The sequence below is a fragment of the Hypomesus nipponensis genome, chromosome 27 (genome assembly GCF_054491055.1).
Source record: "Hypomesus nipponensis isolate SF chromosome 27, ASM5449105v1, whole genome shotgun sequence".
NCBI classification, from domain to species: domain Eukaryota; kingdom Metazoa; phylum Chordata; class Actinopteri; order Osmeriformes; family Osmeridae; genus Hypomesus; species Hypomesus nipponensis.
In genome coordinates, this window is record NC_140387.1 from 3,857,063 (window position 1) to 3,885,000 (window position 27,938).

At 47.3% G+C, this 27,938-nt stretch overlaps 1 protein-coding gene and 3 long non-coding RNA genes across 5 annotated transcripts in view; 1 reads left to right on the plus strand and 3 right to left on the minus strand.

The window, feature by feature from the left end:
* Window positions 1-718: 718 nt before the first annotated feature.
* On the minus strand, window positions 719-2,285 carry LOC146220464 (uncharacterized). Of its 2 annotated transcripts, none has more exons than XR_014750943.1 (2): window positions 1,879-2,285; window positions 719-809 (listed from the first exon to the last, which is right to left on the minus strand). It is a non-coding gene; the product is annotated as an uncharacterized LOC146220464 (long non-coding RNA). The 2 variants fall into 2 exon arrangements; XR_014750942.1 differs by lacking the exon at window positions 1,879-2,285 and adding an exon at window positions 1,042-1,751.
* Window positions 2,286-7,634: 5,349 nt separating this feature from the next.
* Window positions 7,635-9,078, minus strand: LOC146220465 (uncharacterized). The gene is made up of 2 exons (XR_014750946.1): window positions 8,952-9,078; window positions 7,635-8,845 (listed from the first exon to the last, which is right to left on the minus strand). It is a non-coding gene; the product is annotated as an uncharacterized LOC146220465 (long non-coding RNA).
* A 3,652-nt stretch (window positions 9,079-12,730) lies between these two features.
* LOC146220466 (uncharacterized) lies at window positions 12,731-17,704 on the plus strand. Its single transcript, XR_014750938.1, has 2 exons — window positions 12,731-12,919; window positions 13,742-17,704. It is a non-coding gene; the product is annotated as an uncharacterized LOC146220466 (long non-coding RNA).
* mast4 (microtubule associated serine/threonine kinase family member 4) overlaps window positions 17,203-27,938 on the minus strand; it is a 74,357-nt gene continuing 63,621 nt past the window's right edge. Inside the window, 9 exon segments of the mRNA XM_084694076.1 lie at window positions 17,203-23,578; window positions 23,989-24,042; window positions 24,045-24,174; window positions 24,508-24,642; window positions 24,872-24,994; window positions 25,449-25,675; window positions 26,434-26,631; window positions 26,770-26,993; window positions 27,326-27,447. Coding sequence (XP_084550202.1) covers window positions 20,037-23,578; window positions 23,989-24,042; window positions 24,045-24,174; window positions 24,508-24,642; window positions 24,872-24,994; window positions 25,449-25,675; window positions 26,434-26,631; window positions 26,770-26,993; window positions 27,326-27,447 — 4,755 coding nt within the window. The 3' untranslated portion in view covers window positions 17,203-20,036.

Consider the following 27,938-nt stretch of genomic DNA (forward strand, 5'->3'; position numbering starts at 1 on the left):
TTCCCCCTAAGGGACTCCAGTTCTCAGCTGCTCAGGCATGCACAGCTTGGCCAGAGAACCTTCTACCTCTGCCCACCACTGATAGGAACACAGCAGGCAGTTCATGCACTTCTGTTAAAGTCCCTTCAATTCTGAAGATCCAAATTAACTGCTCCCGCTCGCGCCCCAGGAGAACAACCCTGCTTTATTACAGATTTGGCAGTGCAGTATATCATTTTGCTTGCCCCTGTGTGCTGGCCAAATAACTTGGCAGGGTGAGAGACTCTGGAAAAGAACAGCTTCCTTCAGTAATGGACAAAGCGGTGCCAAATGACTTTCCATCTTCCTACTTTGTTCATTCCACAGATAATTTGGATGGGTACTTGCTATTGGTAGAGCTGCCAGTTTGATTTTGTGTTTGTTTACAAGCAGAGTAAATGGAGAACCCACGCAGTCTATGGGTCATTCAACTTATAAAGTGTTCTCATGTTTCCTAGGCAACTACGAGAGCGATAGAGACATTATGTCTCTGAATTTGTTCTCCTGTGGGGAAGGGGCTTATGCTTGTCCACAGTTTATTCAAGCTACTCAGTGGCCTGCTGTGAAATATTCCACAATGATCCTTACATTTTACACGATTCTAATTCGGCCAAATGAGCCTCATTGGAACATGTAGTGCTAAGTAAACACGTTAATTGTACTTCATTGTCTGTGACTCAAAGTAAATGTAGGCAAAGTCTTAAAATACTCACTTAAATGGTTTCATATTTATTATCTCCTGTGATCACTTGAACAGCAGGCAGTTCAAACAGACGTCTTCTTCCGAGAAGCTGTCGTCAACACAAACTGTTATTTGGAATGCCATTGCCTTGCTTCCGAAGAGGAAATCTCAAATTGCTTGTAATTATATAGTGTGTGACAAAATCTAAGTACTTTGTACACTTGTCTTAGTTAGACAATACTTAAGAAATACATCGTACAAGTAAAATACATATGGGAATATGTAAAAACGGCAATCAATAACATTGCTTTTTCTTTGATCATTTGTCTTTTTAGAATCACCTTCGATAATATCTTCATAAATCCCCTAGCGACAAACCTTTCATTTTCACTTGGCCTGTCCTGGAGACCACAGGAAATGTAATTAGTGATACAATCAAATAAATGCTCTTTGCTCCTTGCAATGGTGAGTGACGCTACTCTAGCAAATCTGATTAACACAGCACTGAATAGCTCTAGCCTGGAGCACAACTACATTTCCCATGTATTTGTTCACTCTGCAGCCAACCAGATAACACTTATAGCAGCGATTCTCCGCAACCCTTTGCCAATTACCTGCAAATCCTACACTGATAACAGAATGGATGCGTTCACAGGGGGAGATTAGCGAAAACATCTGATGGCTTTTTCCTCGATGAACTTCAGATGGCGAATTAAGCGTGTGGGAGCCTTTTTCTCTCCAAAGATAGCGTCTCTTGGGAACATTGGACATAAACTATGTTCTTGATGGAGAAGGACAAGGATGAATCATCCATTAACCCCCTGTTGTGTATGTTTTCGTGTTCCTTCATTATGTGTCCTCGGGTCCAAAACGACCACCCCATTATAGTTATTTGACTTTTTCTATCAGCTTAGTTTCTGTAAAAAAGATCTGAATGTCCTAAATGTCTCAGTGACCTGTGCTCAACAACAAACTTGTTGTTTCAAACATTGCACACTGTTGTGACTGTGTAAATGAAAGAATGTTTTTGGAGATGGTTGTCATTCAGCGATAGAGAATATGCCTGCAAATGAAGAGCTTCCAGGTTTACGGCCTAACCTCTACAATGCTTTGGATCACGAGTCTGCTGAGTGAACACATTAGTACCATTATAATACACACCCCCTCATTGGGCTCACCTCTGGTGGGGAAAACTCCACCTACAGGTGGGAGACCGACCATCTGGTGTCCTGGTGTTGCCAAAACAACATGGAGCTCAACGCTCCAGAGACGGTGGAGATGGTTGTGGAAAGTACCCAGCCCCACCAGCCCCCTTCCCCCCAGCGTGACTGCCCAGTCGACCCTGGGGGACCCTTCAGCATCCTGGACACCATGGTCACCCAGGACGTCAACGTCAGCCCCATCACCGACAGGAAACAGCGAAGGACGAGCTGTTGGTCCCACCTGCCAAAGCCAATGATGGTGCGCGTCTATCCTGGCATCATCAATTCCAACTTCCCCTTCTCCATCGGCCATCTGGTGCACTGCTGCCCCTTGCAAGGACAAGCGTAGACCGCAACGGATCATTCGCTCTGCCGAGAGGGTGATTAGCTGCCACCTGCAAAGGCGGGAAAAGGTTTCAAATCTCACAAGGGGAATTTCTCTGCTAACGGATTCCAGGTGTGCCAACAGTGTACCAGCATTCAAATAGGCATAGCTATTTTCAGATTTCAGTGTATGACACATCATACACAGTTTACAATCTGCACTTTCAAAATCTGTCAAAAAACTGAGAAACAACCTTGTTCTTGTAACCCAGCCGGTTAATGGACGTGTAAATCACTTTCTGTGTTCTTCAAGATTCTCGACTGAATTCCTCGCAGTTCTGAAGGAGACATTTGTCATTAGGAAGGAGGAAAAACACATCCATTCAAAGCTCCGCTGCTTATCTACCTACTAGATGTAATCAGCAGTAGACTGATGTATTCAGTGGAGCTAAGGCAAAATATAAAAGAGGCTGCTTGACTGGGTCAGGTAGGTTGGTGATTGAAGTCTGCCTCAGAGGAAATGACAAATGCCTTTGTGCTGCATGCGGGCTCGGTGCATGGTGATTGCACGTAAATCATATCGCTGACGTGGTTGCGGGTAACAGGCAGTGAGTAATTGAATCTCCGAAATACGCAGAAGTGATGGCAGCTGCCGATCGGGGTCATAAATATTCCCGGGATGCAGAACTCTGCATAACCCCGCCATCACAGGTCTCCCTAGCAAATGCTCATTGGATAAAGCGATTACTATTTGACCTGTGCCTGTGCAAATGTTTGGATGTTTGATATTAATTTAAACCTTAGGTTTGGAGGCAACATAGTAATGGACGCAAGCACACCTCACAATTTCCGCCAGAAATTGTACCCTCTCTAGTTGTTATTAGTTTAAATTTAGTCATTTAGCAGACGCTCTTATTCAGAGCGACTTACAGTAAGTACAGGGACATTCCCCCGAGGCAAGTAGGGTGAAGTGCCTTGCCCAGGGACACAACGTCATTTTCCAGTCCGGAATTAAACCGGCAACCTTCTGATTGGTAGCCCTATTCCCTAACAGCTCAGCCATATTCCCTAACCGCTCAGCCATCTGACCACTCAATAGTTACAATATTAATGGACACACAAGTAGCACAGCAACCCAATTGGTACAGGATGTGAGCAATGGTGTAATGTTGGTTTGATAAGTAATAGAAGTGAGGTAATGTGACGATGAGATGAATGAACACTGAAATGTCACACCCTTACATCAGGCCAGCCCAAACCATGATGGGTTTATGTCGTCTATGGTTCATGACATAAATAGACTGCCTCGGCTTTCAGAATGTATGGACTCCAACTATTTGGGTCATGCAATATAAGGAGCAAAACACTATAAATTAAGTTTATATACGAGTTTCCAGTTCTAGTAAACGAGCCAGCCAGAATTTATCCGTAAAACTACACACTGTACTCAGAATGGTCAAAGAAATACAAAACACAAGATTTCTATATTTAGTTTCATGGGTATGTAGGCTACTGTATGAACATTTGCCAAAGCAACAAGGTGTTAATGAAGACCAACGGTTGACTTGCTTAGCCAACAGGATTTCTACCTGTTGATTTCTCACATATGGAAACTCCCTACATGGAGGTAATACACTTCTCTAAGGATCAACATCCGGTAAATCCTCTTCTTAACCCTCCTACACATTTTAACTCACTGACCTCTGGACGATGTCTCCTACTGCAGAGAGACTAAAAATACCGACATTCGAGTGGAATGGGGTGTGTTTCACATGATTCATCATTGTCTTGAATCTTGCACCGACACATTTTTCGGATTGAACGATTGTTATCGAAGTTGTAATTTTTATCCATTTAATCCGAGATGCGAATTAACAATCCTCTCGCCACTCTCTTATCAGCTTGCAAAGATCCAAAGCTCTTTCCAGAACCTTGGCTCCAGTAGCAGTCACGGAAAAACATGATGCACCAGTGCAATAGCTCGTCTGAATACACTCAACGGTACTTTTTTTCAGAGCAGTCGCTTTACAAAACACACCCTATGTCAAACCCCCCCCGAAACGGCTGGCGTCTCATGACCATGCAACTGAGAGACGTGTTGCAAGTTGGCAGGCCCAGTGTCACTTCCAGCGTGAGCTTGGCCCTTATTCTACATTAACCATGGCTTGTATTCAGACACAGCTGCCTGGAGGGCTCAGTTTAATCGCCAAGCTTGGACATACTGTCGTTTGTAACTGCAGGGCCATCCAAGGTTGCGTGTTCATGAGACTGGGGAAACCTGAGAAGACAGGAGGGGGGGGGGGAGGGGGGGGGGGGGGAGAGGCAGAGCAAGACAGGAGGGTGGTGGGGGGGGGGGGAGTCGGCCTTGGGGCCAGCGGGAGAGGATCAGTACAGTCATGGAGGCCAGTGGATGACGCTGAGGATGGAGGCCTGACCTCTGACCTCTTCACCGAAGCTCGGGAAGGGAAGCCTCGCGTACATTTCGTATTTCAAATCTTTTGTCTGCATCATAATTCACAATAGGCCCAGTGTCAAACGATCTGGCCGACCTCAGACAGTAGGCTGTTTTAGATGCTATCACGCTTGCATTTACATGTACAGCTGTCTGGTAAATTGAAGGGACCTATAAGAGCGGCTGATGCTATCTCCAAATGCAAAATGTAATGATCCTAGCATTGCCTTGGTTTTGCATGTCTCAAATTCAGTTGCGAAAAGAAAACATTCTAGCACAATTTCAAGGCCCTGGCAAGATAGAAGACGAGCACGCCACAATGACAAGACTCTCTGCCTGCTTAACAATGTTTCTGTTTCTGTGGTACTCTGATTCATGGTTTCCTGCCCAAAGTCTATTCTATACAGTATGCGTTATTTACATTTGAACGGGAGTCTGTTCCCTTAGCAATCTGGGCAGAAAGCTGGATTGTGTGTACTTTCCTCAGATTTAAGACTGCACTAAACACTGAAGCTCAGGTTTGAAACCGATTTATGTCAGGGGAAAGCAACATGCACGTCACTATCTATCCAACACCCCTAGCCATAACATCCAAAAACATCTATCCGTCCAACATCCTACTCCGACATGTACGAAAGACTCACACCCTCACACACATTCTTTTCCGTTTCCAGTTCAGTTTCTAATTTCATTCTCTCTGACGGAAGCCATCTTGTGTTGAGGGAAAGCGCCGTATATTTAGAGCATACAAGCATATCCATAAAGCTGATTATTGCACAAGCTCTTAATCAGGGAACATCTGCAAGTCTTCACGTCTTATGCCGCCCTGCTCCTCAGAGCTGTAACCAGTAAAGCTGCTAATGGCAGTTTGGACAACCTTCCATGGCTCAGTAGAATGACCTTGGTGAAAGCTCACACAGTGGTTTGGCATTATATTCGAAATCTTTAATACACAAGGATTTACTCAGATTACACTCTGAACGATGTGGTACGCAACAGTATTTTGACTTGATATTAGTTCTGAAAATGTCACTGACCAAACACAAACCACTTGTGTGCTTGGTTGCACTATGAATGTTTACAGTGTGTCGATTCAAGCTGTTCTTGTTACAGCCACGGTGCTATGTGTGTGTGTGTGTATGTGTCATAGCTGAAGGCTTTATAAGCCTGTGAATGCTTGGATAACAAATTAAAAAAAACTTGTGCTTGTGTCTGTGACCTCTAGTTTCTGTAAGGATTTATATTTACATTACATTTAGTCATTTAGCAGACACTCTTATCCAGAGCGACTTACATTAAGTACAGGGGAATTCTACCAAGGCAAGTAGGGTGAAGTGCCTTCAGATTACTAGCCCGATTCCCTAACCGCTCAGCCACCTGACCCCTATTGTGTGTATTCTTGCACTTTAGCTTCCCTCTACCACGGCAAATGGCCAGAAAGCACCCCGGACATACATGTTCATGCTTATGTCACAATAATATAATGACATCATAATGACATAATGACAGTGAGTCAGGTGGCAGAGCGGTTAGGGAATCGGGCTGGTAGTCTAAAGGTCGCCAGTTCGATTCCCGGCTGAGCCAAATGACTTAGTGTCCTTGGTCAAGGCACTTCACCCTACTTGCCTCGGGGGAATGTCCCTGTACTTACTGTAAGTCGCTCTGGATAAGAGCATCTGCTAAATGACCAAATGTAAATCTTCTCCGTGTTCTCTGATGCCCATGCCAGCACAATGCAGTGGTCATAGAGGGGATACATTAAGAAAAATCGAATGTGATCATGGACATTTGCGTTTTGAGCATTATTATGTTAGATGTAAAACAAGTGCATTGAGATTGACATAGGTCACAACCCATGAGCTGGAAGCACTGTGTTCATTGTGAAATCAGCAAAACTGGGCTCTCCTAACTTGAATACAATATACGGATGTGTTGCCAAGCGAACAGTTGCACAGACAGACAGATGGCCGGTTGGCTTGGCAGGCTAGTTGGCTGAACTGTGGTTGAACTGTCTAGGGTGGTGCTTGGCATGACCTCCTATCTGTTTCAGCACAGTAAGATGTTCTAAATGTTGCTTCCAATCTGTCTGGATGAGCCAAGGGTCAGATGGGAAGGCATAACCCATCGACAGCCTGTCTCTTCCTGTTTGTCAGCCAGGGAGCTGGCCCATGGCTCTGAGACAAAGACTAGTAGGAAATGGGAGATAAAATAGGACATCTCGCAAGTACTAAAGCTTAGAGGGAGGACGTGGTCTATTTTATTCTCTTTACCATTGCTGGCTGTCAAGCAGGTGGTTTTCAAGTCCTACAGTTTTGCGCAGCACTGTCAAATGAAATGTGACTTCAAATGCCCCTATCAATGCTGATCATTATCACATTTCAGACTCAGACTCAGACAGACTCATTTACTTTATATTTCCCTATGTTGTGCATTTTGAATTTGTATTAATTGGTTAATGCCCATCTTGGCCAGGGCACTCCTGCAATTTTTAAAAAAAATGGCCCAGCCTGGGCTGATGAAATAAGCAGGTGTTGGCAGGCAACACCACAATGCCAGAACAGGCCAGGTAAATCCACGGTATGCCGATTATACGGCATACCGGATTCCCGGGGAACTTAGCCCTACTTACCGAACTAAGTGCATTACCTGCTAATCAGTGCTAGCCTGTGCTTGTTGGAGCATCGCCGTTCTTTGTAACCGTGTTCAGGGGAAGGTAACACTCAGGGATCCAGCCAAACAAACTCTTTCTCTTTACATTCACTCATTACGTCTCGATTCAAATATCTTCGCACTGAAAACTTAGCTTTTATGGAACCAATACTGCAGAAAATGTGATTTAATTTAAGTAAAAACCTGAAATGTACTGCATTGTGAGCTTGTAAAACTAAACAGTGAAAAGTTGTGATTGCGAAGAATAATACTTGGGATTTTCTGTAAACAAGCGTAACGAATCCGGTCACGTCGCACCATTTTATTAAAATCAGTTACCAGGTTCTTGCTCTGATATTACCCACGGTCCCCAACGCATTCATGGAAAGGCAGAGAGACAGATTCTGTGTTCTCTCTGTTTCTTTGTATTTGTTTGGTGAAGAGAACGAAGTTCCTTTGTTTATTCATTCAGTACTGAGAATAAATCGGGACTTAGCATTGGAAACCTCTCATGACCTCCCTTTCCAATCTAAATGCCAAAGCCCAGACCACATATTCCATGTATGTTCTTTACACTTGGGAAAAAAGATAGGACGAATCAATATTCCTACCCTTGTTGGCTTATGCTTGTTGTCTGTATGTCTGACAGTTGGCGCCTGGTATGCAGAAGCTTTTCAAAACACGACCAAGTAGAAAAGAACAGTTCCAACCTGGCTGATGCACTAAGTATGACCCTCTTCTTGTACTTAACACTTCAAAGTCAGGATGGCAGAAGGGGGGGGGTTGCCCCCTCAACTGAGTGGGCTCTGTGCCATGGACTGGTTGACATGCCAAGTACAGCAGTGCTTCGGGATCAAAAGGAATGAATCAGACAGTGTTTCTTCAGAGTTCTAAGACAACAGCCATGTTGAAGTCGCAGACAGGCAGTGGAACATGTAGGAACACGTTATTGTTCCACGAGAGTTATTCCTTGGCTCGTGCTGTGAAAACATGTATTTCTGTCTGGGTCCACACACAGGGTAATGGTTGGATCAGTGGGTTTCTGGTCATGAATATGACTGTCATTTTAACATGGACATGTACAGATGCAATTATAGAGGAATGCTTCAGGGTCTGACAATCATTGGGATGTATGTTGATGAGCGACGACTCAAAAAGGATCAGTCAAAAAAGAAAGAGAGCGCTTGCACCTTCCAAGGCATTATTTGTTTTTGTCTTGCTTCAAGGAACTTGAACCCTGGATGAAAGGTCAGCAGTGCGCTGATGCGAAGTCAACGTTTATTAAAGGAGAGGCCGGAAAAACCAACCAGCAGGATCACATGTCAAATGACAGCGCTGCCAAAACGAAGTTGCACCTTTACATTTAGCAGACACTCTTATCTAGAGCGACTTACAATAAGTACAGGGTCAATCCCACAAGTAGGGTGAAGTGCCTTAACCAAGGCACAACGTCACTCGGTCAGGAATCGAACTGGCGACCTTCAGATTACTAGCCGGATTCCCTCTCCGTTCAGCCACCTGACTCATTTAGAAAGTTGAAAGGCCAAGATGACTGCTTAGCATGGATTACTTGAATGCTGATTATCTCTGTAACCCCTGGTCACCAACTCAACACATTTCATACCTAAATCTGGAAAAGTTGTGCCTTTTCTAGCGATAAGGGGCAACCTCAATCCGGCGCTCTTGTTAATCCATGGTCTCTGGTGTCCACAGGGCTGGGACCAGAGCCACAGTAGAGCGGATTGGCAGGGACGTACACGGCCAGATGACATCCAGAACTGGGGCCAAGGCCTCTTATGCAAGCCTGGCCAGCTGTGGGGGAGGGGGGAGGGGGGTGGTGGAGGGGTGGGGCTGAGGTGTTGTGGGGCAACAGGGCTGTGGGGCGGTGGGGCAGAGGAGTGCATGCAGGGAATGTGTTTACACAACATCGCTTGGGGACGTTTTTTCCCCGTCCTGCAGAGCTAGGGTGTAATGGGGGAAAAAACAAGTGGTTATAACTTTTCAGCTTGTTCGGTCTAAATCTGTTTGGGCATTATCCTTTTCCACTTGGAGGGGGACTAAGTATAGACATAAGGGTTTCTAAAATGCTGACTTTACCCTGTGGACTGAATGTACTTCCATAGTCATCACATTCAGCCTGCCATGTCTGATAAAGTGAACACTGAAATGAGAAGAGTGTTTTAAAAGTAAACAGCACTTTGAACGTACTTTTTCAGTAGCGTACACATCAGTGTGTAGTGTATTGTTGTCACACTCGCAAAGCTAAAGAACACTCTCTGGCATTGAGACAGGTCGATAGACAACACCGTAGTTTTATCATGTTCAAACATTGGGAAACACAGAACTGCTGGGATGAGAGTGTTCTTGGCTGAGGCCTGGAGAACTTAGAGTACAAACCCTGTCCTCATCTAAATTTGGAATCGAATGGTTGCACGAGTGTTTTGAACTGCATTTTAAATGTTGTTGCCGTCTCATTGTACAGTACCGTGCAAAAGTGTTTTCAGTAAAGCAAAAAATGCTTTGAGAAATAAGGAAATAAGAACTTGGAAACACTTTTATCCAGCAACACAAATACTGAATATCCAAATATTCATGCAAAGAATCTCGGTTGCCTAAGACTTGCACAGACCTGTACATTACCTGTTTTTTTGTTCCAATTCAAGAATTGGGTGTCAGCTTAAATGTAAAATGCGTCGGAGAATAAATGTCACTCTAGACTATCTGATGTCTCTCAACATAGATCCGATTAGATGTCTTTACTGTCTGTTATTTACAGAAATGAACAAGTGCATCTTTAGACAAGACAACGCAATATACATTTTCATCTTTAATATCCCTTCCTCCCTCCCTTCCCGATAGGAATCCAGGTTGCGTCTCAGCTGAGACTTGCCAGCCATGGCCTGAGGCAACCGAATCACTGCCTGATCTGTGCTAAGCCCCGGGCCTAAATCCCTTTCAGACGGGCCACTAATGCATGCTGTGTGGGACCACACTACGGCTGCTGTGACACTATCCTGAGCCGAGACCTCGACTCTGAGACTGGCACAAGGATTTAGCCGCCCCGCACCAACCACCCCTCCCTCCCCCCCTCGCCTCCTCTTTTTCATCCACATTCATGGTTTCCCATGGATACGACTACGGTATTAAGCGGATAGTTATTACTGCCAGTACTGTTTCCTGTCCCCAGGTTTCCATACCAGATGTAAAGAGAGATCATTGGGGTTGTTCCTTTCATCGAAGGTTGATGTTAGAGAGAGAGAGAAGAGGACGTCTACCGTGTACTGATGTCTGTCAAGGACTTCCTGGTTGGAACTTAAGGTTCTTCCTCTCTGGGATAGAAAACCTTGGCAGCTTCAGTCGGCAGTTCAGCTGAAACCACCAGTAGACTGCCACAGAGATGTGGGGCACAGCCTGGAAGGATTTCACAAGTCAATTAATCCAGCCATTCAGTTTCGGCTTTGTGCTGCTTTGGATGGATCACCTGAGCTTGTGAAACTGAGTGCCGTGTGTCATTTGAACTCTGGACTTTTTGTGCGATGTGTATTACACGGGCAGCATTCTGATACGCGCTCTTTCCCGCAGTTTCTGCTTTTTCATTGCTGTGTTTGTGCTCCATCCAGAATTAGGATCACAGGGTGTTTTCTCAGAAAAAAAGAGAACTTTGATCATAATTTACATTGAGGGCAGGACACTAAGTTTTCTTGCTGGAAAAAAACGGAATACCATTTCCATTTGTTTTCGGTCGTAAATGTCAAATATACGATTTACAAATTTAATTTATTCAAATTCAGACGTAGCAGGAGCAGTCCTAAAAGGCCTGCCACATTACTACACTGCACAGTACACTCAGGGGCCTTGTTGAATTCTCTGAAAATGTTAACGTAAGGTTAGCCAAGCTCTGCCCATGGTTTTCAGCCAAATTCTTTACCGCAATTTCGTCAAATTCTCCCTTCTTTTCCCAGGAAGTCATCCTAGGGTCATTGTATGGCTTCCAAAGCTCAAATAAACGGGCTGTATTATTGTTATGCTTGGCCTGCACAACTGAAACTTGGAGTAGAAACAGTTCCTATGTGCTCTGTGCATTTGTGGTAGGGTCTGGGGCCCGTATAAGGGATTAGGCTCCTCTTCAAATGTGGGAAGGGCAGGGGGTGTAGTGGCCTGCTAGTTATACCTGCTGCCAACCACACACCGTGGATAAAGTTCATACCATATCAGTGTCCTCAAAGACTGAAACGGCGCTGAGCACCACCATGATGAGATAAAATGTTTTGAAAAAAAATCTGAATCGGTTTAACACACTACAATCTGAGAGTGACTCGCTGTTCTAACCTGCCTTGTTCAGAATAACCGAAGCATCCAGGCATTCTGTATGATAAGGTAGGACACACCGTCCCATGTCAACACAAGGTGAACTGTCAACTCCACATACTTAGACTGCATGTTGATGGATTGTGTCTTGAGATAACAATTTATAATATCGCTGTCTGTACATTATGAATTTGGCTTTGGCAACAGGAGTGGAATAACTTGAACGTAATTATGAGTACCCAAAATCTCTGTTCTGAGTTTTCCAGAAGAGTCACTCTTCTTGAAAAAAAAAAAAAAAAAAAAAGGTATGGCAATGTTGAACTTTGGCCCCAAGCGTATTCCACGGTACAGGTACTGTGTTCTAGTCTTCTGTGTCCCGCCCTGGTTTGGCACCAGCGCTTCTTCTCTGTGTTACGCTTGGTGTTACCGAACACTCTTAGTGTGGGTGTCCCACCACATGTTAATGGTCGTCACTGGAGATCTGGTGTCGGACATGCCATCGTGCTTCCTAAACAGAAAACATCCCTTGCACGGTACTCACCCCGTTGCATTTGATCTCTCTAGAAATACGGCCAGACAAGGTACTACTCACATATATTACTCACAATGGCTTGTGTCTCAATCATCTGGTGAATGGACATCCACATTTTACAACTACGGATTAAATTTGATCTGAGTCGCAATCTGAGTTCAGCGACAGTTTTGCTATCACTAGTTTGTTTATAAATACTGCTTTTGTTTACCAACACAACTTAACTGTCTTTTTTTGGGGGGGAGGCTCTGCTTTCATTATCTCCATAAAAGGAAGAATTTCTATATTTGAACTAAAATCATACAAAAGATACATGTTTGTTTTTTTGCAGGCATCAGACTTAACATTTTCATAAAAACCCATCCCCTATGTCAGTAGGTACATACCCCATAACTCTGATAACAAATATGGCAACCTTAGTCAAGACCCAAGAATAGCCCAACACCATGCATCTTCCTATTCTGGAACTTTCCACAACATGGGATTCTGAAGTTGACATCTGACCTACATACTTGGTAGTGAGAATACACATGCAGTCACACATGCACTCACACACACACATACACACACACACACACACACACACACAAAAGCTCTTGATTTCCATTTCAAGGGAAGTATTACACATCAGTCAGTGGGGAAGAAAACGTATCCAACCTGTGTGCAAAGGGTGGGCAAGTTTTTTGACTAGCATATAAACACAAACTGAATACAGAGCACCACTTACTTATTCATTTGGATCAACAGGAAAGGTAGGTAGCAGTGACTGCTCCTTGGCTTCACTCTGAATATTTGAGTGAGCCTGCTTCTCAGAATCAGAATCAGCTTTATTCGCCAAGTAACTTTGCACAAACAAGAGATTTACTATGGCAGGAAGACGCATACGGTAAACACATAGTTTTGAACATAAGTTGTAGAAAATATAAAAAGTTGAAAATTAACTGAGTATCCGACTAGTTTGTTTTGTCTGCATGTGAACAGCCTGGCTCTTCAAACTAAGATCAACACAGAATCGAGATATATCTGCTGTGCTGGGCTGGGCTTGGAAGGAGTATGCTGTGCTGGGCTGGGCTTGGAAGGACTATGCTGGGCTGGGCTGAAGCAGGAGTTGAGCTGGAACTGGGTTGAGGCTTGGCGTTTTCCCAAGTCACAAAATGTACTTGAACAAATTCCAGGGGCAGTTAATACAGGCCGCAGAGAATTCTGCTTCTGTGTTAGCATTCAACCAGAGGAACTGTGTCAGAGGCAAGCAGCAATCTGCCTGACTTCAAACTCAGCCTAAACATACACAAACACACACACACCCATTGTGTTATTTTAATAATCAGAGTTGTCTTTGATAACATGTACTGTAAACAACCATTTTTTGGAGGGCTAACATAACCTGCAACATTATTGAATGTGGGTGTGGGTGTCTTTGTGTACTGTTGCGCTTGTATTATTTTAGCTTTGAACTCGACACCTTATAGATAACAATGTACACTGGTAAAGTATCGATCGCTCTTTGTTAAATGGATTAAATCCATTCCCCTCTTCTCCCTCAACAAACCCTCCATCTCCCATCTCTTCCCTAGTGACATCACTGGGACGGCCCATCAAGATCCATCCATCTCCGTGATTCACTGTCCGGACCACCCCATACATGGCGTGGTCTGCAGGCTCAGATTGTTTGCCTTGGTTTGAGTAACTCCCCCCCATACACATGTATTATTCATGCCTGTTTACCACGTACAAGTGAAATGAAGATGCGGTGAGAAGGTGTATCGGGGACGGACAGGGAGAGTGCGAGCCACAGACCAGACAGACACGAGAGAGAGAGAGAGAGAGAGAGAGAGAGAGAGAGAGAGAGAGAGAGAGAGAGACACCCAAGTGACTGGACAAGCATGGTGTGCAGATTCCCAGTACTGAAAGATGGCGGTGGTGGGTTGGGGGATGGGTGAAGACTGTAAAGGCTTAATCCTGAACTGCCTTTACTGGGTAATGAACTGTGGTATTGATAGCAGGATGAAAGGGGGGACAGAGTGGCAGTGGGTTTGATATCCATACTGGACTCATTCTTTTGCACGTTGATTCAACTGACTGAATTGAATCTTACATTTACGTTTAGCAGACGCTCTTATCCAGAGAGACTTACAGTAAGTACAGGGACATTCCCCCCGAGGCAAGTAGGGAGAAGTGCCTTGCCCAAGGCCAATAACATTTGGGGGAATCGATCTGGCAACCTTCAGATTACTAGTCCGATTCCCTAACGGCTCAGCCATCTGACTCAGAACCTTTGTGCTATTTCTTCCTCTACCTTAGAGCTCAAAAAACATTTGGATTGAGGCAAGACAAAAGACAGTGACAACAGGAAATAAACTGCCAAGAAAAACGGATGTAAAACAAAACAGATGACAATATTATCCGACTGTTTGCCAAAATTGGCCTTGATGCTCAACACTAAATATAACTGTTGGTAAAATGTAGAAACAAGGAATTCAAGTGTAGGGAATCATTACACAGTGCCTAAAGTAACCTTGGTGATCGCTTTAACCCAGATAGTCTTTTCCTGGGCTGTGGGAAATGATTCTTGCTGGCAGGGTTCTCGTGGCCACAGCACATTACCATTAAAGAGTAGCAATCATAAAATTCTGTTTACCCCAAACTGCCCTCCTTCACGATGCAGATGGTTGAGGGGACAATGAGTGGGAGGCCCTGTCTACCTATAAAAGCAGAAAGCTTAACGCTATAAGGTTTCATTATTTCAATTCTTCAGACCTCCAAACCCTCTCTCCTCCAGTTTTTTTTGTCACTATTTAAAGTGGAAACTGTGAAGATTATTGAAATTTGAGGAGAGCCCAAGCAGAGGCCTGTTGAACGTGCGGCATGCTCATTGATATCTAATTGAGCGATTTAGGTCAGAGGAACCCCACTGTCGGCGCTTTGTGTTCAACCTGCCGTGGGAGACCTTTGACTCCGCCAATGCTGCCATGGCCTCCGTGACAGTGACAATGACTGTCCTTAATACCCAGGCCCAATACACTTTTCATCCGATTCCATTTATGAAATATCCCAAAGAGGATTTGGGGCTATTTTTTTTTTCTGCCCTTTTTTTTTTTTGCCTCGTAATGACTCAGTGTGGACATTAATATCTGCACCATCACGACTATAATTACTCATCTGATGCAGGCAGGGTTACTGAATGGTAGGGGGAGGGGGACACAGGATTTAATTGTTTGTATGTCATCCGGAGGGGAAGCCATGTGTTCTATCCCCTCTGCTGCACCAAGGCAACGCGACGTATTAAAGTGCATGGGCTGGGTCTGTCACAGGCTTTGTGTAGGATATTTTTCAATGATACATAACAGTTGTTGATATAGGATTGCCCTGTTCTATTTTTGTAAATATTTCTTATCTTGTACCTTTCCATTGACCTGAGAACACAAATCCCATTTGAAATCATGGTCAATGTATGAACATTTTGGATTGAGGGCCCACTAATCCTAGGCTCTGTCGAATATGCATCTCGTTCAGTGGGGTATTCTAATCTCCAGAAGATTTATATCTATTTATACAGAGATTATATTGTATGTCTTCTTTATCTCTCTATTGGATTGAGGGTTGCGTAACAGATGACGCATCACTTATGCTTAAAAATGGTAAGAGAGTGACCTCTGTTGGTCGATGTATCTCACTTCACCCCACTAACGGCCAGGTGGCTGAGCGGTGTAGGAATCGGGCTATTAATCGGAAGGTTACCGGTTCGATTCCCAGTCATGCTAAATTACACCCTACTTGCCTCAGGAGAATTTCCTGTACTTACTGTAAGTCGCTTTGGATAAGAGTGTCTGCTAAATGATTAAATGTAACAACGGTTGGCAAACTAAATAAATCGATGCAAAGTGTACACGCCTTTAACAGTGTGCATGTGAGCAAAAAGTACAAAATACTTTCCACTGAATCAGCTGCACTGTGCTGGTCCAAGCCAAGGAGGACATGGGGGGTCATTGTCATCCCTCTGCTGTGATCTGGTGTCTGTCCCTAATGGTCAAGCCTCTCTAACGCATGAGGCCCTGACATAATGTCCCTTGTCTTCGACAGGCGCGGGCCTTCATGTCACAGAGCTCCCATTGTGAGTGGGAGAAGGACACAAACTCAAAGGATTTGTTCAGCGCAATCCCTTTGGCTCCGGTTACACAGTGTGCCGTGAGCGGCCCAGCACATGCTCTCATGCTAATCCCAAAAGCAGTAGCGGGAGACACAGACCGGTCTTTGAGCGGAGAAACCGTTACTTTTGTCCAAAGACAATGGAGACATCTCGGGCATCGTGTCTTAATCTCGGAACACAAGGTTCACTCACAGTGTCTTCTGCACAACCCTCGCAGTCCGTGTGGACGCGGTGCAATCGGTGCTGCCATCAAGTCCATTTTCATAAATGAATAATGAGGTGAGACGCGGACATGCAAACGTAACATTGAGACAAAGGGGCCGCACCGGTGTGATGCGGGATGCGATAAGAAGTCGTTCAACGACTGACTTTGTGTGTTAATGTGTTTTGATTCAAATGAATGGTCGTTATCAGGCTTCCACAGAGCTTGATAACAACCCAACAATTTGAATCTGGTGAGCAGGGAAACATCTCAAATATACAGGGCAGAGGACCAGGGTTGAAGACCACTGGTCTACATGGTCTACAGCATCTGAGTTTAAAGAATAGCTTTTTTTAAGTTTAGGAACTTTTGTGAACTTTTGTTTTAGGACTTTCCTCTTGGTTTGGGCTGAGCATAGGGTAAGGCAAGTTGAAGAGAGCATGTTTTTCTCTCTTTAAACTCATGTACTGTAGATCTCATTTGTAACCAGTTAGCTGTAGTCCATGCAAAGCTTTTCACTGAGCAGTCATGATCAACTTTGCCTGAAATATCGAAATAGTTGAGTCAAAACCATTTTTACAAGGAAGTTTAAAACGTCAAATGCAATAGAATGCCTTTTCAACTATTTGTATTGTAGTGCTGTGTGCAGGGTCAGCTTAAACTAAATAAAGCGAGGAACATAAATGTTTAGATTTTATCATGCCATTTTATTTTTCAGTGTTATGCAACTTTAGAAGTATAAATATCTGTTTTAATATACAACATCTATGACATCCATAGAGCGTTCCTTGGGTGAAATACAAAACTCAAATACATCTTTATTGCACAGATCCTAAAAGCCGGTTCTTCTAATACTAGTTTCACACACAGAGAGGAGAGGAAACTCAGACCAGCAGGACCAAGTCAACTCTGACAGATGTTTAACAGACATGTTGACCACCACAGATAGACCTATTAAACAGCACAGGTAGGTGGCAGGGTAAGGATGTCAATCACTACTATCACAACATATTTCCTGTGACATAGAACATAGATTTGGCAAAACAAAGACACAATATACAAAATATACATCCATGAAGTACTTGTAAACAAACATTTAATGTGCTTTTTTTTATTTTTTATTTTTATTTAAATGTCAGTATTCTGAATAAAAGGCATGGGGGAAAAGATTGTTTTCAATCATTCTAATTACGTTTTTCAGATTAATTCTCCTTGTTCTTAGAAAACATACTGCCTACCAGACACTCTCACATCATCTTTTTCCCCTCCCCTCCCCCAACTACTTTCATTAAAGGGGATTGTTGTCCAACGTCAAGGTGCCAAGTACTCTTTCCAAACATTAGACAATACATTTACATTATTTAATTCATGAGACGATCAAACGTCATATTCAGATTATAAAAAATCTCTACAATCAATCTCATTTATGTGTTTTTTTTTCTTGGGGTCAAGTCGGCCATTACTATGTACAGTTCAGACAGTTTACGCACAGCATCTACAGGTTCTCTATCCAACAAACCCCAAGGAGAATATTGAATATGGTTTACATTGAGTTAACACTGTGTAGCACACTAAGAAATCTACTGTCAGGTTGATATTGAGGACTGGAAATTGAAAGGCTTATCATCTACAGTAGAGTCATCCGTATGAATGTATCATAGATGTAAACAGATAGCTGAAATACACAGGACTACAGTTACCTGAACATCAACTGTCTAATAGAATGACATACTGAACTATGGGGTGAATATTGTGACGTCAGTCCTTTAAAAATGATTGTTCAACCTTATCCATAACTAGATTCTATGTGCATTTTAACATTAATCTTTTGCAAAGAGTACTGCATTGCTTATAGGTAGGCAGATCTCAGAATTAAAACGGTTGATTGAATATCATGCTACTAGTTTCTAGATATCAATTCTGATGTGAACCCGTATCATAAATATTGCATTAAACGTTCTAGGTGGAAAAGTAGTCTTTGAATTTGTGAATATCACTGTGTTTTGAGTCTAAAACAATCTACTTATGGCTGGAGAAACTTGGTGACTTACTTTCTGACGTATCTACTCGACACATTTGAACTCTCAACCTCTACTCTCATGTCTTATCCTTCAAACTAATTGAATCCACGGTGGGAACAACCTGGGGAACCACTTAACCTCAGCAAAGTTTCTTTACGTGGTGGTACGCTACATGTATTATTAGGAAGTACAGTCACTCCCTCACCCCTCATTTCCATCTCTTCAAGTCAAATTCAGAGCACATTTACATCGCATTAAAAGGACTACACTGGAGAGAGGATGTTGTGTTGACACAGACGGAACGTTAAACATTTAGCTTATTCTAGACCACAGAATTATTAAGCATGATTCTCCGAAATGACATATCATTAAGTATACAAACATGACATTGCAAAATATATACATATAAAACAAACACTAATATTTGACGTTAAGCCCATGTATCCCAATGTTGTCGTGTTTTTTTTTGTTTGTTGTTTTTTTACAGTATTTTCGTATTTACAATATATTGCATAAAAATTAAAGTTATAGAAATACAGAGATGTAGAGTGCGTGAAGGAATGTGAACACCACCACAACCTGCCCAGAACGTTCTACACTCCTCCACCCTAAGGCCCCTCCCACACACAGGATTCCTCAACCAGAAGCCGATTCCATATGAAACATTTCCAGGTAAGAAGCACAGAACACAGTGTGTTCCTTCAATGTACCCTCTAACCCAAACTATAAACCCACAAACTGCACCTGGAGGTTTAAAATATCGTGTAACGTCACACGACTATGCTTTCCATATCAGCGTCTTGGTGGCTGGGGTTGAAGAGTAATATTAAATGATGGGCACAGTGACTTACTTCCTAATTGCTTGATTGGATGTGCCAGAGGTGATTGTTTTTTTTTTTTCTCTTCTCAAGGAAATGACACGGACATCAGTCTACTTGCATTGAAAGTTTGACTCTTTCAATAACAGGCGGTCCAAAGCCTGGAACTAAGAGTGCAATTACAAAATCCCCTATTGGCACTGATTTATACTCTGAATAGGATCTTCACATCCATCTCTGAAATGTTAATTGCACATTCCTCTCTGCTGTCATCAAGCTCTTTACATTCACTTGGTACAATTTGACACTTTTTTTTCTCCCCCCGCTCAGAGAATATGGTAAGGGACAGCAAATCAGCAGCAAATCATTGTCTACATTCAGTCAAAAATCCTTTTGCGTACATCGACAGTGTCGACAGACTATTCTCGTTTAGTTTGCACATTCAGAGCATCTCACGCACACATGGGCAGACACACGCCTCTAACACCGTATAAACACTGTAACAGCTTTCCCGGGTCTCAAAAACAACAAAAAAAAAAAGCAAAAAAAAACAAGGCATGATGATAACACACTACAAACAAAGAGAAAGTCCGTCTCGCTTTTTTCTCTTCAGAGCTCGCGGAAGCAAACGCCGGCGCCGACCGTCCTCCAGGCGGCGGGCTTCACTTCCTGTGGCGCGCTTCACTTCCTGTGGAGGGCAGAACGCGGCGACTCCTTGGGCTGCTTGACGCGGGCCGAGTCCCTCTCGGGACCCGGAGCGTCTCTCGCGGCCCCCGCTCGGACCGCCTCTCTCCTGGCGTTCTTCAGAGACGACGCGGCCTCCGCCGCCTCCCTCCTCTTCTTCTCCGCGTGCTCTTTGCGGCCGGACGCCGCCTGTTTGTCCGAGTGTGCAGGCCTGGGTTCGCTTAGGCTGGGATTGGGCTGGGGGGCGGGGGTGTGTTCCACAGGCCCAGCCACGTCCACCCCCATAGGGCCTCTCTTTGTGTCCGTCCTCGGCCCTTCTCTGGGGACCACAGCCTCCTGCCCCGCGCTGCTGGACGACCTGCCGACGACGAGCCCCGTGCTGGCCGGGTGTGCGTCTCTCCTCACTGCTGGGGCGCTCTGTGCCGGGGGGGGGCTGGTCTGGCAGGGACCCACAGCTCTGCGGGGCTCCTTCGGCTGGAGAGAGGCCAGGGCTGCTTCCAGTGGGTCTGGGTTCTCCTTTATGACCGGTGCTGGGGCTGAGGACAGAGGTCTGGATGAGGGATCTTTCTGCCTGGCGTCTAGGGCTTGTCTGAGAGGAAGTACGGGAGGGGAGCACAGCTTCGCAGCTTGGGACGGCGTTCTGCCAGGGGGAGATTTCTGCTTTAACTCTGGGTTATCTTTGAGAACTTGGATTTGGACGGGGGATTTGAATGAGAGTTCTTTTTGTTTTGAGTCATGGGCGCATGTAAACGGAGAGCTGGTAACTGGGTTATTGTGATGGAGGTCTCTTTGTTTTGATTCTAGACTCATTTTAGCGACATGGACTGGGACTGGGGCCGGGACTGCGGCAGGATATTTCCCGACAGGTCTCTGTGTCTGGGTCCCTGACTCTGTCTTTCCAGAGCTCTGGAACACAGTTTGGCTCAGCTTACTTTTGGCATTCAAGACGGGCTGTTTCGTCTTGACGGGAGCCGATGGTGGCGACTGCGTTCCTGTTTGGGCAGAAACGGCCTCTTTGAACGCCGGTTGCTTTTGACAGACGGGATTTTTCGCTTCGCCGGCCCCTCTGACGAGTGCCTTTTCCCCGGGACAGTTGGTTGGCGAAAGCTGCTCCGTTTCCGCAGTCGTGACATTGCTACTCTTCGTCTTTGGTGAAGTGGGCCCTTCGACGTTCTGCCTGCATGTGCTGCTACCGACCACCTGCCTGGCGTCACGGACATCGCCTCTCTTCTCCTCGAAGATCTTCGAGCCCTCCGGTTTTGCCGCTGTAGTGTTCGTGTTCGTTTTAGGACTGATGCACCGCGCCGCAGGTCTGTGCCGCGGGTCTTTCACCTCCGACGTTTCAACGACACTGCCGGATTTGTTCTCCCTCTCGGCCGATGTCAAACCGGCGTCGCCGCCGAGCCAAGCCGGTGACTTGAAGCTCACCGAATGCTTCGAGAGATGGTGCAGGTCCGCCAAAACATAGTGAACCGACACTGGGCTGCCACTTGACACATGCGAAGCGGGGGTTGTGCCCAAGCCCGGCGTCGAGGCCGGGCCGTGGTCGTCGGGGCTCGGCTGGCGACCCGAGCCAGTTTGCGCGTCCAAGCTTTCCGTAGTGGGCGGGCCGACGGGGATCTTCTCGGCAGGATGGCCGGGCCGGGCCGGACAGGGAGCCTCTTTCACGGACGCCTCCGGGTGCTCCGTCCCCTCGTCCTCCTGGTCCTCGTTGCTGACCTCTCGGATGGAGGGGGTCTTCCCGCAGGAGAAGTGCCCGCTGTGTCTGGAGCTCCAGACGTCGTGCGTCGTCTGAGGACCGGCCTTCGGCCCCGACCGGCTCTCCTGCTTCCCACCCACCTCCGAGGCCTCTCCCTTGGGGGAAGCCTTCAGCGGTGGTTCCCTGGGACCGGTGTTGTCCTGTGGTTTCTCCAGGCTGGCGACGGCGGGTTGCTCTTTGGGCGGAAGCGGGGCGGTGAGAGACCCGGTGACTCTGGGGGGAGACGACGTCATCAGCGAGGCCTTCTGCTTGTCGGCTAGTTTGGGCTGCGGGGAAGACGCGTGTCTCTCCGTGGGGCTCTGCATCCACACGGGCGGGCCCACGGACGCACTGTCATGCAAGCCGTCGGCCATCTTGGACAGGCAGGTGTCTGTCTTGGAGGCTCTGGGGCCGGACAACAGGCCGATGTCCAGGGTGCCCTCCAGGGGCTTGAGGGAGGAGACCAGGCGAGCCTCCAGCTTGTACTCTGAGGAGGTCTTCCGGAGAGGGCCCTCGGAGGAGATGAGCTGGAGCTTCTCCACGGCGCTCTCCCCCCTCCCAGGGAACAGCTTGGGGGACAGGCCCTCGGGGTTGGAGTGGACGCCGCCCAACCCTCCCTTGACGTGGTCCAACACCAGAGCCGAATCCAGCTGCAGGCTTTTGGAGCGCGTGGAGCCAAAGTGGTGGCTGTCGTGATGGCCCGGGGAGAGGCGGCACATGCAGTCGTCGCGGTCGTCGAAGGACTGCCTCTTCCTGGCAAACTCCATGTTGGGGGCTTTGAAGTCCAGTCGGTCCGCTTTGCCCGGCTCCTTGCCGTTCCTGGACATCGGCCAATCAGGGTGGATGGAGCAGAGAGGTGACCTGGCTAGGCCCTCGCTGTGGTGGGAGGCTGAATCACAGCTGCCGCCCCCTACTGGCTCAGGGTGGCCTTCACAGGCACGGGTGTTGAGTTTCTTGTACAGCACATCCTTGAGGGTGGAGCTAGCAGCTTTGCCCTCCGGAGTGGCCGATTCTGGGTTGCTGTTGCTGTGCGGCCGGCTCGGATGAAGGCCTTTCTCTTCTCCACAGGCAATGCAGGAGGCCTCGGGCTCGTGCTGGGACTCCTGCTTCTGGAGGGACTCCCTCCTCTCCGACCAGTCCGGCCTCTTCACCACCACCTTGGCTTTCAGCTTCTCCCTATCCAGCTCCTCCAGGGACTCCTGGCGGCCCACCTTGCGGCCGACCGGCCGCTTCAGGCAGCCCTGTTCGGCGGGGCGGACGCGGGTGATGGCCGGGGGTTCGCAGTGGGTCTCCTCCACACTGTGCAGGGCGTGGAGGTCCTTCTCCCCCGCCCGCAGCTCCTCTCCCTGGGCTTCCTCCTGGGTCACCTCCAGGCTGTGCTTCCGGGAACACAGGTGCTTCCTGTCGCTGGCGTAGGAGGGCGACAGCTTCTCCTCCGACTGGACCCTCTTGAGGAGGGGCGAGCGAGGAGGCTCGGCGCTCTTGGGTCGCACCATGTGGCGGACGATAGTGGGCGGCGAGTGCATCTTGGCCGGGAAAGCCTGGTTGGTCTTGGCGATGCAGACGGCGTGGCCGCCGAGGAGGGGCGATGGGGAGCGCTGGGGCGAGGTGGGCTGAGGGGTGGGGGAGGGCGTGCGGGCCAGCGGGGAGAGGGGGATGCTGCCGGCGGACTTGCGGCGCAGCCGCTGGCTGGTGAGCTTGGGGCCCAGGCCGTGGAGGGTGCTGGGGCGGATGTGGCCGGAGCCGGCGGGGGAGTTGGGGGCGCTGGAGCTGGGGGAGCTGCTTTGGGAGGACGTACCACCTGGGACATCCAAACCACAGAAGAAGAAAAGATTTCGAAAAGATTAATAAAAAAAAAAAAAAAAAAAAAAAAAAAGGATTGTGTTTTTTCATGCTTTATTGGACAGACTTAACGAGAAGTGCGGAACATCCAAACCACAGAAGAAGAAAATATTTAGCATTTTTGTGTACATTTTGAGCCTTTTTTTCATGCTTTATTGGACAGACTTAACAAGAAGTGTGGAACATCCAAACCACAGAAGAAAAAATATTGTGAAAATATGTGTATATATATATTATTTTTTTTATTACGTGCATTTTGGGCCTTTTTCATGCTTTATTGGACAGACTTAACAAGTGTGACATTCGAACCCAGAAGAGCTGCGACAACAATCCGCAAACATGAGAAGCTACGAGTGGGCCTTGCCTCACCTGACTGGTTGAAGTCGGGCGCGGGCCGGAAGGCGGTGGTGGGGGAGCGGGGGAGAGGCTGTGGGTGGGGGATCCAGGGAGGCTCTCCCCGGAGGACAGCGAGCGGTTCAGGGAGGAGAAACTGCGGCTGGTGTGGAGCAGGGGCGAGGGCTGCATGGCGAAGCGACGGAACACAGACCGCCGCCTGAGAAACAGGAACCGTCACACACCGAGTCAGCACATACCACAACGACGACCGCGTCGTAAACATTCACAGAACCGAACCGTGAAAGTCAAGCGGAGTTGAATAATATATTTAATGTTGTAGATGGAGAATGGAGCATCATCCTTATAACAGCAGTACTGTAGATTTTAAATGGCACATTAAATGTATTTTAGTGTTGGTATGCAGAAGCGCAGCTACCCCTTGTGGTTGAACCATGTACTGCATGTCAAAAGAATAACACTGAATCGAATCATGTTGCCCCGCAAACAGATGGGGGACGAATCCTTGGATGAATCCTTGGATGAATCCTTGCCTTCTTGGGTTTTCTCCTTTTTGGGCTTCTTGGTGCGTCGGATCATCTTGCTCCTGTAGCTGTTCCTCCGGGCAGGACCGGTCTTGATGGACGTGTTCTCAAATGGGGTGGTGGAGATGGTCACCTTACTGCCACTCTGATAGAGAGACAGAGAGAGAGAGAGACAGACAGACAGAAAGGGAGAGAGAGAGGAGAGACAGAGAGGGAGAGAGTCAGAGAGAGGGAAGAGAGAGATAGAGAGACAGAGAGAGAGTGAGAAACAAACGCAGTAGCTATAGCCTCCGTAGCTGTCACCCCGCTGGACCTAGTCACGGCATGTTCTAATGTCTGATGTGGACAGCAGAACGTCAGCAATGTTGGTCTACCTTCAGAAGGAGCTCCACCACTTCGGTGTGGACCAGGCCGTTGACGGGTTCTCCGTTCACGTGGGTGATGAGGTCACCAGCCTTCAGCCCAGCCTTGTGTGCACAACCACCTTCTTCCACGTTCTGAGCACAGCCGGAGAGAAATCGCACGTTATCATCAACGCGTTCAAGTTTCAAGACCCCCCCCAAAAAAACAAGGTGCAACCACAAAACCACAACCGCCAAAGCTCTCATCTTCAAGACTCTTAGTTATTCTTTAACTTAGTTAAAAGTTAAACTTTTAAACACAGTATGACAGTTGCCTTTCTTTGTCGCTTTCATTTGTCTTGACTGCGTCTGTATTGTGTCATTTCATGGCTTTTGCTACTCTGTACAGCGCTTCAGCTCCAGAGATTTGGCTTATTTACATTTATTCATTTAGCAGACACTGTCATTTTTGCGCGGCCGGGAATCAAACCAGAAACTTTCGGACTACTGGCCCAATTCCCTAACCGCTCAGCCACCTGACTTATAAATGTGCATCTATAATGAAACTTGATTGACTCATTCGTTGAAAGAAGGCCGAGGCGGTTCTTACCCAGACCATGTGGTAGACCGTGTACACGTCGCCATCGCACGCGTACACCCGGATGGCCCTCAGCGTGAAGCCAAACTTCTTCCCCGAGCTGTGGATGACGACCGGTTGCCGAGGGCTGACGGCACAGAGGGAGGAGTCCCGGCTGGGGGAGGAGTCTCGGGAGGAGGGGTCAGAGGAGAGGGAGTATGGAGACATGGGGCTAGCCAGAGGGGACACCCCAAATATGTCTGAAACAACAAGAGGTGCATATCGCTGAAGACGCAGAGAAACTGAGGACGAATATAATCAGAATCAACGGTTGGCAATATACATTTAGAAAACAGTCTGCTTTTCAGTTGTAGAAATCAATAGCAGCTGTATTATTTTGGATAATAACCTTCCATACACAGATTCACAGCCGAGAACGTCGAGCAGTGAAAACGCCAACCCTCACTAGTGGGTACAGCAACATCCCGGGCCTGACCTTCAACAGTTCTGCTCTCAGTCTCCAGCCAGCGTCTGCTGTGGGCTGGGAGAGCTGGCCTCATTCTGCCCCCTGCTGCTGCTGAGACCAATGGGATTGGCCCCCTCCCCGACAGGGCAGGGCCATCTCGCTCTGTTTGCTCCCCCAGTTTGAAGCTCTGCTCCCGGGCTCGTCGCTCGCAGCCCCTCCGTGAAATGGAGCTCACAGCAGGTGTCACGCTGGGTCGATTTCACACAGATCTTTATGGCGCTTTCATCTCTTTCGCGCTCCCCCCACTAAGTCCATCGCCTTAATTTGAATTCTGTGCCTGTCCTAACTCTGGCACCAGCCACAGATCACACGGGCATTTGTGTGTGTGTGAGAGTACCGTTTGTGTGTGTGTGATTGTGTCACCCAAACACACAGGGAGAGAGAGAGAGAGAGAGAGAGAGAGAGAGAGAGAGAAAGAGAAAAAGACAGAAAAAGACAGAGAGGGAAGGAGAAAGAGAGAAGGGGAGAAAGTGAGTGTTGGTTTTCCTTTACCTCCTGGGATCATGAGGGAGAGGGCACTAGCCGAGACAGACTTGGGCACCCTGGCCCCGGCCGCCTGCTGGTCCCCGGCCCGGTCCGGCCGCAGGGTAACAGGCTGGGGCACGGCGGAGGGTTTGGATGAGGAGCCGTCGGGGCTGTCGACCCCCTCTCCTCTGGACGGCAGCTGGTCCAGGAGCTCAGAGAAGCTGCCTGATGATCACAACCGAGAAACAAGACAAAGATGGGCCGTCAATTCTGAGATATAAAGCTGGGAAAAAAAAGCCCAAATAAACGACTCGGTTCCAGCTGAGAGCTCCGCCCCGACTCCCCGGGGGGGCCCCTGCGTACCGGAGAGCGTGGCCCCGCTGTGGGTGCTGCCGGGGGTGGTGGCGTCGGGGTCGTCCTGGGGAAGCTCTCCGATGGAGAAGGCCGCCTTGCCGGGCTCCTGAGAGCCGGACGACTCGTCTCCCTCCTCGCTCTCGGCCGAGATGGCGAACTTGGGGAGCTGTCCTGAGCGAGGGCCGGGGCACTGGCAGGGGCTCTCTGTGTCGGAGGAGTGGGACAGGGACGGCCTGGGAGGACACAGAACCACATTCAGCCGACGTGTTATGGGGGGGGGGGGTACAGCCACAAATACAATGTTAGAGGAAAGCAAAAATGCTTTTAGAAATAATTACATTCAAAGACAAATTCTCTAAATGTCACTTGTATGCTGTGCAGCACAAAAATAAATAAATAAATATATTTCAGACAATATTCATGTATAAAAAAACATGGGCGCCTAAGACTTTTGCACAAAACCAAACACAAACTGCAAATAACACTGATCGAAACGCTGATTCATTCGAAGTCAAACTGCGCGACGAAACCTGTCGTGTAACAACCCTGACGAGGCGTGCCCTACATTTCGGGGAACTCTGGTGTCCAGCTGAGCGAGTCCACGGTCAGCGGGCTCTCGCTCTTCTTCTCCTCGGCCTCGCCCTTCTCCTCCAACTGCCCGCGAGACAGGTCCAGGCTGCTGTACACCTGCGCAGGGACACGACACCACGTCAGAGGCCAGGAGCGCGCACACACAGCTGGGGCGACACACGACCGGCTGTCCTGCCACGACAGGACCGTGGAACGGTAAAGACAGCGAGGCGAGTGACTGAGGTGAGGGGGAACCCCCCCCCCCGTGTTCACACAGCAAAGGCAGCAAGACGACGCTATGAAAAAGTCGGCATGGCCTGAATAAAGTGTGATTATCACTGTAAACTCACAACATCTGAAGGTAGGTCAGGCTGGATAAAATATGAGCTCTATCGCCAAAATGTTCTTCAAAACACACACCACTGCCTTGGCAGAGCTGTGGACTGTACTGGGCATTGATGCTTTCACTACACAGCCTGCTGCAATGCAGCACAACAATGCGTGCGAGAATGTGTGTCGGTGTTGTGTTCCTCATTCAATGGAAATAGAGCTGATTTGAAGCAGAAAATTTATGCAAAGCCTAGATCTACATGACATGCTGTAGGGGA